Source organism: Haliaeetus albicilla, chromosome 5 (assembly GCF_947461875.1).
Source record: "Haliaeetus albicilla chromosome 5, bHalAlb1.1, whole genome shotgun sequence".
In the NCBI taxonomy this organism is placed as follows: domain Eukaryota; kingdom Metazoa; phylum Chordata; class Aves; order Accipitriformes; family Accipitridae; genus Haliaeetus; species Haliaeetus albicilla.
Genome location: NC_091487.1, coordinates 33577050 through 33591067, shown reverse-complemented (window position 1 = coordinate 33591067; position 14018 = coordinate 33577050). Strand labels below are relative to the sequence as shown.

At 42.2% G+C, this 14018-nt stretch overlaps 1 protein-coding gene across 1 annotated transcript; it reads left to right on the top strand.

Annotated features, from left to right (window-relative positions):
- The first annotated feature begins 618 nt into the window (after nucleotides 1-618).
- On the top strand, nucleotides 619-6135 carry ACTC1 (actin alpha cardiac muscle 1). The gene is made up of 7 exons (XM_069784073.1): nucleotides 619-720; nucleotides 1321-1469; nucleotides 2578-2902; nucleotides 3562-3723; nucleotides 3837-4028; nucleotides 5257-5438; nucleotides 5807-6135. The coding sequence occupies exons 2-7, from the start codon at nucleotides 1341-1343 to the stop codon at nucleotides 5948-5950; spliced, it is 1134 nt and encodes a 377-aa protein (XP_069640174.1). The 5' UTR covers nucleotides 619-720; nucleotides 1321-1340; the 3' UTR covers nucleotides 5951-6135.
- Nucleotides 6136-14018: the final 7883 nt, after the last annotated feature.

The window sequence follows — 14018 nt, the reverse complement described above, 5'->3', positions numbered from 1 at the left end:
TGAATTACATGCGTATTCATGTAAACGAGCGGATCCCACTTTGTGCCACAGGCGTGAGGCAAAAGCGGAGGAAAGCGCCATCTTTGCCGCACGTGCTCGTCCAAGTCTGAAGAAACTGGGCGCCCGCTGCCCCGTCCCGAGGCGAGGCAGGCGGCAGACGCTGCCTAGCCTCAACTCCTTGGCACCACCGTACCCTCACGGGTGGCCGGTTCAAGAGGCGCTCGGCTGGGCTGCCCCTCTTCTCGGCGGGGAAACGGACAGCCGGGGGAGAAGACACCGGCGCGGCGCCCCCCGCGCCCTCCGCCCAGCCCGGCCGCCTCCGGCCTAACGCGCCGCCTTGCTGGGTCCGCCCGGGCCGGGGGTCTCGACGCCTCGGGGCGCCGTGCTCCGGGCCTGCCGGGAGGGCCACCTTCCCCCCCCCGCTCCCCGAAAGCGCTGGCCCCCGAGGGGCTGCGCGGGGCTCCCTATTTGGCCATGCGGCGGGCCGGGGGCGCGCTGCCCCGCGCCTGCCTTACATGGGCCGGGCCGGGCCGGGCTCCATTCATGGCCGCGCGGCCGCTCGATGGCGCGCAGCCGACCAAATAAGGAGAAGGTGGCTGCCCCGGCCCGCCGCGGCCCCGGCCGGCGCTGCCCCTCGGCCGGGTATAAATCGGGGCGGCTCCGCCGAGCCGGCACCCAGGCTCTGCTCCGCAGCCCCCCCCCGCCGCCGGTGCTGCTCTGGTGAGTAGCGCGGCGGCGCCCGCAGCCCCGCGGGGACGGGACGGGACGGGACGGGACGGGACGGGACGGGATAGGATAGGACAGGATAGGATAGGATAGGATAGGATAGGATAGGATGGAACGGGACGGGACGGGATAGGATAGGATGGAACGGGACGGGACGGGACGGGACGGGGGCACCGGCGGGTGCCGGCCGTGCAGGTACAGCCGCTGCTCTGCCCGTGCCCCTCCCGGCTACGGCCTCATCTCTGCCGGGGACCCCCCCCCCGGCCGCCGCGGCCCCGCCGGACGCGACGCCCCGCCGGCCGTCAAGCGCTCTCCGGCCAGGGCCGATCGCCCCCATTTCAAACGCTTTCCCTCCCGTTTCCATCTGCGGCCCGAGGGCACCGCTAACGGTGCCCTAACGAGCGTCCTTCAGCGGCGCGGGGAAGAGGCGGCTGACGGATCCCGTTCAGAGCGCTGCCCACCGGCGCCCCCGAGCATCCTCCCGGGACGGGCCACGTTCCCCGCTCCCGCCCCGGCTCTCGGCGGGCCGCCGCCGCCGCCGGGCCGCGCTGCCTGTCCGCCGGGCTCTGGACGCGCCGCCGCGCTGTCTTTCAGGTCCGTGCCGCCCTCCGAAGATGTGCGACGACGAGGAGACCACCGCGCTGGTGTGCGACAACGGCTCGGGGCTGGTCAAGGCGGGCTTCGCCGGAGACGATGCCCCCAGGGCCGTTTTCCCGTCCATCGTCGGCCGCCCCAGGCACCAGGTAGACACGGAGGCAGGAGCGGGGCAGGAGGGAGCCTTCCCCCTCCCTCCAGGAGTCGCCTCCGCTCGCCCCTTCCCTCCTTAGTTCTGCCGTCCTCTCCCAAACGCCCAGCCCTTCCCTCCGCTCGCTTCTTGCGGTAGTGCTAGCGGCACATTCCCAGGCCTCTCCAGTGCTTCCCTCGACTCCCCTGTTTGGCCGTCCCTTATCTCCCTTCTAGCACTTTCTCCCTTTCCCCCAGCTATGGCTAACTCACCAGCTTCCCTCTTGACTCTCTCCCTATTCTCTCCCCTAATGAGCCCAAACCCAGCTTCCTACAAAGCTGCTGCCCACTCCGTCCCCTAGGCCAGACCTGCTGCTGGTGCTAGTTCAAGGGCACCTCCGCTGGCTGAGTTTGCACACAATGTAGTTTGTTTAAGGCCCTTCCCACCCATCCCGCCCAACGTTTCACGTACCGGACACCTTCTTTCGATTTCCTCTACTTCTTTTGTCTGTCTCCGATCTTACCTTCTTACCGCTCTCTAAGCCTCCTTTTCTCTGTTCCCGTATCATTCTCCTTCTCTTTTGTCACAGTTAAATCAGTACACAGAAAATATGGTACTTTTTTCTCCTACGGTTTCCTTGGTTAAAAGTTTGTAATGCTTTTTTTTTAACTAAAACATTTGCAATTTGTATTTTGTTATCGTGAATAAATTACTGCTGAGGCTCCACAGTACTATGGAGTATCTTCCTTCACTAGAAAGCTAATCTCCTTCTGTATCTTCTGGTTTATAAACTCTCTTTGTACGTCTCACTGTATCTTTTCCTGCTCATGATGTTGTGCAGTTTGCTTGCAGTCAAACTTTTGGACCAGAAAAAAAGTAATTGAAAAGAAGAGGTGCATTATAAAAGGGGAAAAAATCCTTTCATCTGATGAAAGGAAAAAGGATTTTTATGAGAAAGCTTCAAATTCTGTTCACTTAATAATTTAATAATGCTCATGTCTTTTCCTAATCAACCTTTTAGTGGTGTGACTGCTTGTACCTTTCTTGAAAATAGCATAGTTGTGATGTAATTGTTTGGGCTCTGTGATGTTGTCTTCCTCAATTAATGCTTTACTTTCTTCTCTTAGGGTGTTATGGTTGGTATGGGTCAAAAAGATTCCTATGTGGGTGATGAAGCTCAGAGCAAAAGAGGTATCCTTACTTTGAAATATCCCATTGAACATGGCATCATCACCAACTGGGATGATATGGAAAAGATCTGGCACCACACTTTCTACAATGAACTCCGTGTGGCCCCTGAGGAACACCCTACCTTGCTCACAGAAGCCCCCTTGAACCCTAAAGCGAATCGTGAAAAGATGACCCAGATAATGTTTGAGACCTTCAACGTACCTGCTATGTATGTGGCGATCCAGGCTGTCCTGTCCCTGTATGCTTCTGGCCGTACAACAGGTAAAATAAACAAATAATCACTATTTAGATATTTCCTTTCAGGAACTCTCCTTCTTTCCCACTCCAAAGAGGAAGAAAACCCACCGTAACTCATTCAAATTTACAGAAAGCTAGGTATTTTTAGTTTATAGCGATTGATGGTAACAGTAGCAGAAAAGCCAGTGCAACATAGTCTGTGGAAAGGACGATGTGGACCTGTCTGCATTGCTTTCGGAGAGGCGCTGGGGAACAAAGTCTCCTGCCGCTTGTGGTGGTGCAAGCGAGGAGACATTTCTGTGAAGATACTGCTGTCACACAAGTATTACACCAGTTTAAAGGTTTCAGCTGGGCCCCAAAGATGCCCATTATCAGATCAAGACAATCACTATTGCAAATATACTTAACTGCTCGGTGTAGTAGCAGTGGAAGGCTGCTCGTATGGATTAGCTTAAAATGTGAATGGAACAACTGTTTTATGGGAAAGTTCACACCAAACAGGAACGTCCAGGCAAGCAAAGACAGAAGGAATGGGCAAGATCTTTATGGCTAAAATAGAATGATGCTACTTTACACTGCCTGAAAAATCCTGTCTTGTCTTGTGTTTGTTGCTGCTTACTGTGCCTAAGGGCTCTAAGCATTTGCTAGGTGGTTTCAACTGCTCTCTGACATTTCTCTCCCAGGTATCGTTCTTGACTCTGGCGATGGCGTCACCCACAATGTACCTATTTATGAAGGTTATGCTTTGCCTCATGCCATCATGCGTCTGGATCTGGCTGGCAGGGATCTGACTGACTACCTCATGAAGATCCTCACCGAGCGTGGCTATTCCTTTGTGACAACAGGTCAGTCCTTCAGCTTTGCCCTCCTGTGAAAATCCTCATGTCTCTCTTGGCCCATCTTCCTCCTCTAGTATTTTGCTTATCCAAACCTTGATTTGATACCCATATATCTGCAGCTGAACGTGAGATTGTACGTGATATCAAAGAGAAATTGTGCTATGTTGCACTGGACTTTGAGAATGAAATGGCCACTGCTGCCTCTTCCTCCTCTCTGGAAAAGAGCTATGAATTGCCTGACGGTCAAGTGATCACAATCGGTAACGAACGTTTCCGCTGCCCTGAAACCTTATTCCAGCCGTCCTTTATTGGTAAGTATTCCCAGGAAATTCTCCTTTCTGTAGGAGGTATGAGTGCATCAGAAGATCTAGAAGGTGTCCCACTCCTCTTCCTGCTTCTCTAAATTTGGCACTAAATCAAATATAAATAAATAATGAGTTAGATCCTCTAGTGCCTGTAAGCTGTGCTTGATGTGAGCTCAACTGGTAATTAGCTGAGCTCTGGGCTCTTGTTGCAAGTTTTAGATCAGGTTTTAGGGCCACAATTTTCTAGTGATAAAATGTACAGTTAGAATATCATCATTAGGGAGTTGGACTCCATGATCCTTAACGGTCCCTTCCAACTCGAGACATTCTATGTTTCTGTGTCACTGATGGCAAGAATAGCTTTCAGAGCTGTATTTGTAAGGCTTAAACTTAAAACAGTATCTGACTCCAAGAAGAAGTAAAGTGTCTGGGAGGGGAAAAAAATGGAATGAAGGTGTGTGTATTTATATGCACTGTAATTAAACATTGCCACGGTCAAGATGGTAAGCTTTGCTGTTTGTGAGTGCAGCTGACGGATGTAGCAAATGCTTGTACTCTAACTCCTGAGCAATAAGTGCAGTTGTTCGTCAGCTGACATCTTACTGTGGATCTAGTGTCAGCCCTTTCAGGAAGCACCTGTTAAAATTAATAATTTGGAATGCAACCTACAAACACTTGCTTCTGGTTTCTTTTCCCTTACCACCAAGTACTAATATCTTGGTCCATGTCTTGGTTTTGTCTTGCCTTGATGTTTCTAAACAGTATAGACTGTATTTTGAGTCGGCTGAAAAAGAAATGAAGTTACTGTTGTCATCTTTAGTTCTACTTCAACTGTTTTCATTGTCTTTACTGCTGTCTTTACTATATTCAACTAATGCTTTTTGTGAGACTCTGACATAACCTGATACTCATGTTTTCTGTGCTATATAACTTCCTCCCATCGCCAGGTACTAAATCAGTTTATCTTTTGTGTCTACTTCTCTTCCTGTATATTTTTAGTATCATTCCTTTGGACATGCATTATGATTCTTACCTTTTCTAACAAATAATTTTCATTTTCTAAGCTAGTTCTGTAATTATTTTTTTAATGTTTTTCTGCAACATTTAATAATCTGTAAGTAATTTTACAAAAAAAGGTCGTAGCAGTTCATGTTGATGAGGAGAAATGCCAAGAGTTCTTCTCATGAAGACCTCTTGCATAATTTACTGACCTACTGTCTTCTTTCTTCTCAAGGTATGGAATCTGCTGGTATTCACGAAACTACCTACAACAGTATCATGAAGTGTGATATTGATATTCGTAAGGACCTGTACGCTAACAACGTCCTCTCAGGTGGTACAACGATGTACCCTGGCATTGCTGATCGCATGCAGAAAGAAATCACTGCACTTGCTCCTAGCACTATGAAGATCAAGGTAAGGAATTTGACTCCGTACAATAAGATGTGGATAAAGATGGAGAAAATGTCCACATCATTAAATTGGGCTATAGGAACAACCCAAAAGTAAGATCAACAGCTGATGGACAAATGAGGAGAAATTCCATTTAATCAGAATAATTATATTGGTTAGAAGCAAGTGTTAGAAAAGAGGAAAATATGGTTATGGATTTTCTTAAGGAATAGTACGTGTTGTACCAGCTGCTGAAGATCTATACTGTTACTATAGAAAAGTTCTTTATTTACTTAAGGGAATATCTAGTGGTTTGTTACATTGGTGATGTGGGTTGGTTGTTCAGAAATGTAACTGTTAAATGAGGATTTTGTTGCTTTTCTTTATCCTAGATCATTGCCCCACCTGAGCGCAAGTACTCTGTCTGGATTGGTGGCTCCATTCTAGCGTCTCTGTCCACCTTCCAGCAAATGTGGATCAGTAAACAGGAGTATGATGAAGCTGGTCCTTCCATTGTCCACCGCAAGTGCTTCTAAGCACTTTTTCCCTCAATTTACTTCCCACTCAGGATGACGACAATATGCTTCTTGGAGTCTTCTGGCAACCCTTCCTGAACTCTTCAGTCATTGTACAGTTTGTTTACACACCCGTGCAATTTATTTGTGCTTCTAATATTTATTGCTTTATAAATAAACAAGATCTGGGACTTGCAACCTACAAATGATTGTCTTTTGTTTTATTATAAGTATTATTTTGTCAAAAAAATGAGACTAAACACCCTAGGATTTGGAAACTCTCATCAAACCTATCAATGCCTTCACTGCATGCGTGCCCTAACTGATGTAGGCGTGTTAGGTCATGGTTTTCTATTAGTAATAATTTATACTTTATAGTTTTAATTTTGAAACTTGAAACAAAAGAAGCATCATATATCAAGGCTTACAAAGAAATAGCCTTGAGGGTAGACCCAGTAAGTGGAAGGAAACATCTCATATTCACTCACTGGGTTTAGAAACGTTTCTTCTGTTGCATTTAGTATAACCCAAGTCTTTTAATATTAATTTATTGAAAGCCAAAGCTTCTGTAAAAGAATTATGTTAATACATTTAGGATGTGGTTTGTAACTGATTAGCTCAATCCTAAAGAGTCATACAATTGTTTTCTGTGGGCTATAAATATTTATGACAAAAAGTTAATTCAAACTGACATTTTACTCATCTCCCCTCATCTCTTCAAAGCCAGAGATAAAAAGTGAAGCCTTTATTGTACTAATGCACAAGAATCAAACTTTTGCTGTATGAACATACAATTGTTATAATCACGACTAATTTCACATCATCATTCACATGTCTTAGGCAATTTTTAATCCTTAATCATTGCTATCCTTTGTAGCTATTTGACCCAGATACTACAATCATAAGTTGCATACTTGCCATGGGCTTTTGTGTTCCTCACCATGACTTTTTATAACTGTGCTCTTTGATTTTTTTAAAAAGTAATATCTAAAAGGTGAAGTACAGAATGAACTGGGACATTTTTATTAAAATAATGGAATCAGTCAGTGCCATAGTTTGAACTATGTACAGACTGGAGTTCACCTAAGCTTGATTTAGGAATCTGTTAAAGCATTTATCAAACTGTGCATGTAGTTAGTTAGGCAAGTGCCATTGCAGGTGTTTGAAAAGATTAGATTTCATGCTAATTTTATTCTCAAATGCTAACTGAAAAAAAAAAAAAAAATAGTTTACATGGTTGCAGGGAAACTTTCTGTTTCTCCCACCTCTAATTTTCTTGAAAGGCATTAAAACTGGCCATTAGATGTGATCTGCAATTAAGTAGAACTGATTTTACTCTTTGAATATATGAAGTTAGAAGACAGTTTACTGAGGTGCCACTGTCATTGCCTACCATTGGCTTGCGATTGAAATATTCAAATATTTCTAGATATTTTTGCTTTTGGGTAGAGAAGGTGGATGGAACTGTTGAATATAAATAAAATTTAAACATAAATATGAAATTTTAAACATATTTTACAATTTAGACATACATTTAGACATTTTAGACAAACATAAAAATGGAATTTTAACATAAGTATGAAAATTCAATATAAATGTGAAATACTTATTCTCACATTGCAAACAGTATTACTGAAATGCTTCTACAAATAGGCTTTTTCACAATGCAATACAATACAAATCAATTAACCTGTGAATCTGCTAAGGCAAAGTCAACAGCCTCCGCTGTTCTCAAGAAGGTTTCCAGAGTAGGGAATCACTCTGAAGTTCACACCATGGAGAAATTTTGTATGTTATGAAAACATGGGACCTTTTCCAGATTTCTGACCAACACAAATTTAATTACTCCAACTGAAGGCATTTGCCAGTGACACTTGCGTATTGTTGTTCAGAACCATTGCACTTTTCTCACTTGGTCTTGCTTGCTACTTTGAAAGATTTGGCCAGTCAGAAAGGTCGTCTCAGGTATTAGTGTGAATTAGTAGGGTGATAGTGGACATAAATTGCAACTAATTGGAGCTTAAAATGTTAAGCAAGTATGCAACGGGCATGCTAATTCAGAGCCAGTGGCTGCCTGCCTGCCTGGCTCTGACTGATAGGTCAGGAATGGGAGGCGCAGAGCTGGCACCGCGTTGCCGGCCGTGATCGGCACGGCACCCCTGAGCACGTGGGCATGAGCAGGAACTGAAGGGAGCCACTGACTGCACGACTGACGGAAAAATTCCTTCCATAGACATTTGGGGGTTTGTAATTCACAGTGTATAGAAGTGGGTATGAGCAGCAAGGATTGTGCAAAATAGTGATACGCTTGTATATATGTAGGATATGACTAAAAAGTAGCAATGCCGTACCCTTTTTCTCTTCTTACAGTGTGTTTCCAGATGTATTCACTTTTAATGCGATAAACCCATATTTTGCCGTTGAAAAATATGTATTCATACTGACTGCAGTGAAAACTTTAATAATTCAGTGGGATAGGAATTATGATACTGTTTAAGGAAGCAAAACTAAATCTTTTAGATATGGATAATGCAACTGATCAATTTGAGAGGAATTTGAGTGTTAAGTCACATAAGCTAGGATTCAAAACATCGATAAGACATGCCATTGTTAATGTTTACCCTCCGTTTACATTTCACAATGAGCCTTAATTACAGTGGTATACATTTTGTACGGCAAATGAAATGGTGGAATGGGATGCAGAAATTAACTGTAGAGAACCTATATAATAACCAGTAAAACTATTGCAGACACTTCCTTGAAATTAAAAAACGGCTGTACCCAAACCCTGCTGCAACCATCAATCTTCACCTCTGAAACACCTCAGCTGGTGAAGACACTGACATAAATTTTGAGACTAAAGGATCACAGCTAACCTTCATTGCTCTTGATGAGATTCTCTTTGGATGTAAGAAGGAAACTTAATGTTTAGCCACATTTATAGATTCAACACAGGCATTTTGAAAAGCAGTGTGGAAAGTTGGCAAAACACCTGTCTGCCACACCAAAGTGTGTCCTGTTATTTGACTTTGCAGCTCCTTGTCGCTCTGTATGTACAATGGAGTGGAAGTCATTCCATGGAAGTCAATCTGACATAATATTTAAGCTACATAGAGAGGCTTTATTCAGTAATAAGGGCTAAAAAGTGTTAAGAACTACTGACATATATCAGTAAGAGCTGGGTCAAAATCTTATGGCAGCCAGAACACCGCAGCCCAGTACTTCTGCTTTTGACTGGAGGGTACTGGGGTATTACCACTGTTGCCTGACCCACAGATCTTACAGAAAACTTTCCTTGCAGATCGAGGAGCATGTTGGCACTTAAGGAGTATTGAGGGATAGGATTACGATCAGAACAGAAAGCTTGTAATATCTATCTGAAATATGTGCTCGGCATCTGAAAGTCCTGTGATTCTGCTTTAAAAGATGGATTTTTTGACAGAAAATAAGGAGATGTTTCAAAAGCCACTTCTTAGTGCTTCAAGGCTCCTTCAAAAAAATTGGTAGGACAGTCATTATAAATTTGATAGAGTTGTCTACTTTGCACTAATCTTCTCTAAAAAGACTGTTTTAGCTAAAGCTTTAAAAAAGTCAGCCTGAGGCAAAGCACTAATATGAAAATTTTTAGCTTCAGTAATTGAATTCTGTAGAGTGATAATTTTTTAATGTAGAATAAGAGGCTTTTATACTTAAAAACATTAGGTGACTCTAAATGTATGTGACAGTCAGATTAATCTACAATAATAACAGAACAATAGAAAAAAATCGAGAAAAACCTCTTCTCTGCTGGTTGGATAAACTGAATACGTGGCCCAGGCAGGGATCGATGCTTTCTTCCAGTAACAGCTGACCCCAGTCCCACCCTGAAGCATCCTGTGATAGAAGCTTCTGTTGTTATCAAAGCATAAGAAAAAGGAAAAAAAAAATCATTGATAAAATTGAGTGATTAGTAAATCTCACTCATTACACTCAAGAAAGAAGCAATTCAGGCTGTTAACGTACTACCTATTACCTTTGCTTTTTCTCCTGGGGATGGCTATGATTGCTTAAACTTGCAAACTCAGCATACAGAAATGTTAATTATTGGAAAAAATTTATTATACTGATATATAATTAAAGCATGGATTTAATTTGTGATTAAGCTGTCCTGTGTGAATAATGTTGGATGAAATGAATTTAGCCGGCATTAGCAAAAGTTAATATACCTGGTGGCAATCTTATTTTTCATCGTAAGGAAATAGTTCACAAAATACAGTATATCAGAGGTCTACCAAATATACGGTAGTATGCTCTATTAGAGGAGGTGAATTGTATTTAGAAACCTATTTTAACCAGGTGATACATATATGCAGAGGAAAAAGCGGGTGTGGAATAGAATGAAGCTTTACTGACATAGATTTACATAACACATAAATGATATAGTAAGTTTAGGAAGGTACCCAATAAAATCCAGGTAGCAAGGCAGTAAGAAAGAGCTTAAAGGTTAGTTCTGAGTCTCTAAGCCCCTCAGGTTTAGCTCACCAGAAAGGGTATTGTCAGTGATAGCGAGGACTACGCGAGCTTTCTTTCCAAAGGGTCCCAAATGCCTTATGAGCTACACTGTGGCTTCTGGACACGCTTTTGCAAAAAGGCGATGCTCAAAGGGAAATGGAGGAGCTCCTGAGTGTTAGAGAGGGCGTGCAACTCCAGCTCTTCCAGAGAGGGTGGCAATGGGTGGCTGCAGCAGCACAGCAGCTCCTGCCACCCATCCCTCCCGCTCCCCGGCTCTCTGTCGCTGGCTGTGCCTGCCTCAGCTGAGGTGAAGAAGCAGGCAGGTGAAAAATCGAGTTCATGTCGTTCTGGGGAGGAAAGGCTCTGGGAGGCACATATTGCTGCGCCAGTCGGGGTGGGGAGATCCTCCACAGCATCCAGAAGCACAGGGATTTTACAGTGGCTGCTATCAAGTAAAAAAGATAAGTTTAGGGAATTCAAGCCTTATCCTCATGTTTATATAATAGATGACTTTTGACACTGAATTTCATGCTAATTCTTCTTTATTTTTTTATTTTGATTATATAAATTATTTTCAGGACACAGGCTTCTGTCTTCAAAAGCTGTCTCTGTTTTATTCCCCCTCCCCCCCAACCCAAACAGAGAAAGAAACGTTAATCTTAAGCAAGAAAATTGTCTACCTTGGGTCTTTTTTTTAACTAAATATTTTTGGTTACTAAAAATGTTTTAAAGTTAACTCTGTGTGTGTGTGTGTGTGCGCGCGCGCATGTGTATGTGTGTTTACAATGCTCTGATTCTGTGATAAGCCAGGGGGGAGAAGAATTCTTGCAGAAATAGAAATCTCAGCAGATTTTGAAGACAAACGACTGAACAAGTCATAAGAAAAAAGCACTTTACTCTTTACTTCTTTAGCATGAGTTATGTCTTGAATTTAGCAACTAAACTGGAAGATACTTCCTTGTCAAGGAACACGACATACAGGAAAACATTGTTTTCCACCAGTTAAATCTGTGACTGTCCTGTGACTGTAACTTTACTTTGGGTAAAAGATTAAAGGTAATCATCCCCTCCTCAGTCTTCTATTACAGGCTAAACAGAAAACACCTTTCTTGTGCTAAACTTCTGACTTCATTAGCTGATGTATTAGTTTGACAGTTTGAGTAACTGATTATCAAAACTGATTATCAAAATTAGTATCATTAACCAATTGAGTTACTAATTCAGCATTGGCTGTGAATTGAACTTTGTTACCATATTGTTTCACTCATAATATAAAATGCTGATCTCATAGCAGATAGCCTGTTTGTAAATGTTGAAATGTGAGTTGTGAAAAATGCAATCTGTGGTTTTATTCTTACATATGTTTAATGATTTCTTTGATCCATATTTAAAAAGTTGTATATATATTTGCAGGAATGAATATATAGTAGGTATTTAATGTATATTATGGCTTACTATATGCCACAATTCATTACGAGATACTACAAAATGCTCAGATATACTTTTAACTTGTAGTATAGTGTATTGTAAAAACCAAAACCTTTAATATATGTGACAAAACTTTTAATATGTGATGCACAGGTTTACAAAAATGGTCTTAGGCCTTACTAGTCTTACTGGTGTGGAAATGATGTTGGATTTATTTTTAATTTAATTGGAGCTCTCCTGTGTGCCTTAGCTCTGTATGGCAACCAGACAAACAGCAGTAATGCGGTAGCTCTTGATCTTTTGCCCATATACTTTGGCAGCTAAATCAAATGGACTTTGAAGGAGACTTACATGGGACTGACATCTTCACTGTACATAGGAAAATGAGTGATTATGCTATTGCTGGTGATAATCTCTCTTGCATTTGGTTCTGGGTTCTCCAAAGTGTTTGCTGTAATAACACACATATACACACACACACATAGATATATTTATATGTCTGTGTGTATATACATATATAAAATTATTTACACATATGTATGCATATATATGCATACAAATATTTTCCCTAAGTCTTCTCTTTACCTTTGCAATGGAAGAGCATCCCTGACTTGCTAACAAGTTTCAGAGACCACATCTGCATGACATAGCATATGAGTACCCCCTCCTAGAAAATTAGCATAGTTGAAGTTGGAAGGACAAATATTTCATGTCAGAAACATTACAGCGATATTTGACTAAGACAAAACTGGATGTTTTGTAGGCTGGTTCTTAAGACAGAAGTTAATCCCTGATTTAGTTTTCTGCCAAGGTAAAACCTCAGAAATTTGGAATTTTGAGAAAGATCAGAACTGAAGTATTTTTAGTGATAATGTGAAATACTCTTTCCTTCTTACAACCTACAGTCAAAGTGCCACAGAGTTATGTTCTTCAGACATAGCCTGAATACTTCACATACTGCTGAAAGTGTAAGTGCCCAAAGTCGTGTAGAGAATAAGTTTGCAATGTCTGGTGTTGCATTCTGTATTTTAATGGCTGCAGCAATAGTTTTGTAGACTTCTCCTTTCTGATCAAACATAACCTCAGCCCCTGTCATTAACTGGGTGGACAAATTTGTTTCTGCCCTTTCATTTCAACTGAGACCAGGAATTCTGCCCATTGTACTGGCACCTAACAGAAGTAGGAAACCACCTTCTGACTTTATTTTTGTAAATAAACAGCATATGGAATTATCGGGAACAGTATCCTGCAGGCTCTTCTTTCTGCCAAAAGACATACAAAGGGTTTCTTTGCTCATTGTGTCTATATATATTATAGAAAGCAAATATATTGCCATTTAAAATGCTAAAAAGACTATTTCTTTTATAAGTAATAATACAGAGATGGTGATTTTGCAATCTCCAAATAGGGTCGTGTGGTGACAGAGAGACCGTGGGTGCTATTAAAAGCTTGACATTTATCGCTCACAGTGGTTAAATTTATCATGGTATTTGTGGCATTTGCCAATCTAAGTATAGAGAATGCCACAAATACCACAGAACAGATAAATACTGCTGTGCAAAAACCAACAAAATGCTGGTGGTACTTTGCTAAACCTACAGCTCTCTATGTTCTGGGAATGCATTGCAGGTGCTACTAGCTAGGAATTTCTCAGTATGGAAAAGGAAGAAAGTTTGTTATGTTTTTCTTTTCCTTTATCTTGCCTATTTAGACAAAAAGGTCTTTTATATAGGAAATATTTCTGCACGTCTGTCTGTAGCCTCCAGAGCAATGGAGGCCCTATCAGAATTTGAGTGTCCTAAAGCTAATAAAAACCAGATCATGGCATATTGTTCACACAGACAAAATGGAGTCTCCAGTACATGAAGTTTAGGAAATGTTTCACTGGAAAATATGCCATGTATCTCATACAAACAACCCACTGTGCAAGTCTTGTTGGAAAAGAAGACTTTCCATGCAGAAAGTTGTTCTCTAGGACATAATTTAAGAGCTCTAGAGCTCTGTTTAAATCCTGAAGAACAGAATGGATATATTCAAGCACATTGTACACTTATTCTAAGACACATATAGAAAAATCATCTTTTTTTTTTTTTTTGCAATAACTGTAGAAAAGACATTAAGGTAACAAAGTGCATAGTGCAACTATTTTTTCTCCACTTAATAAAACAAC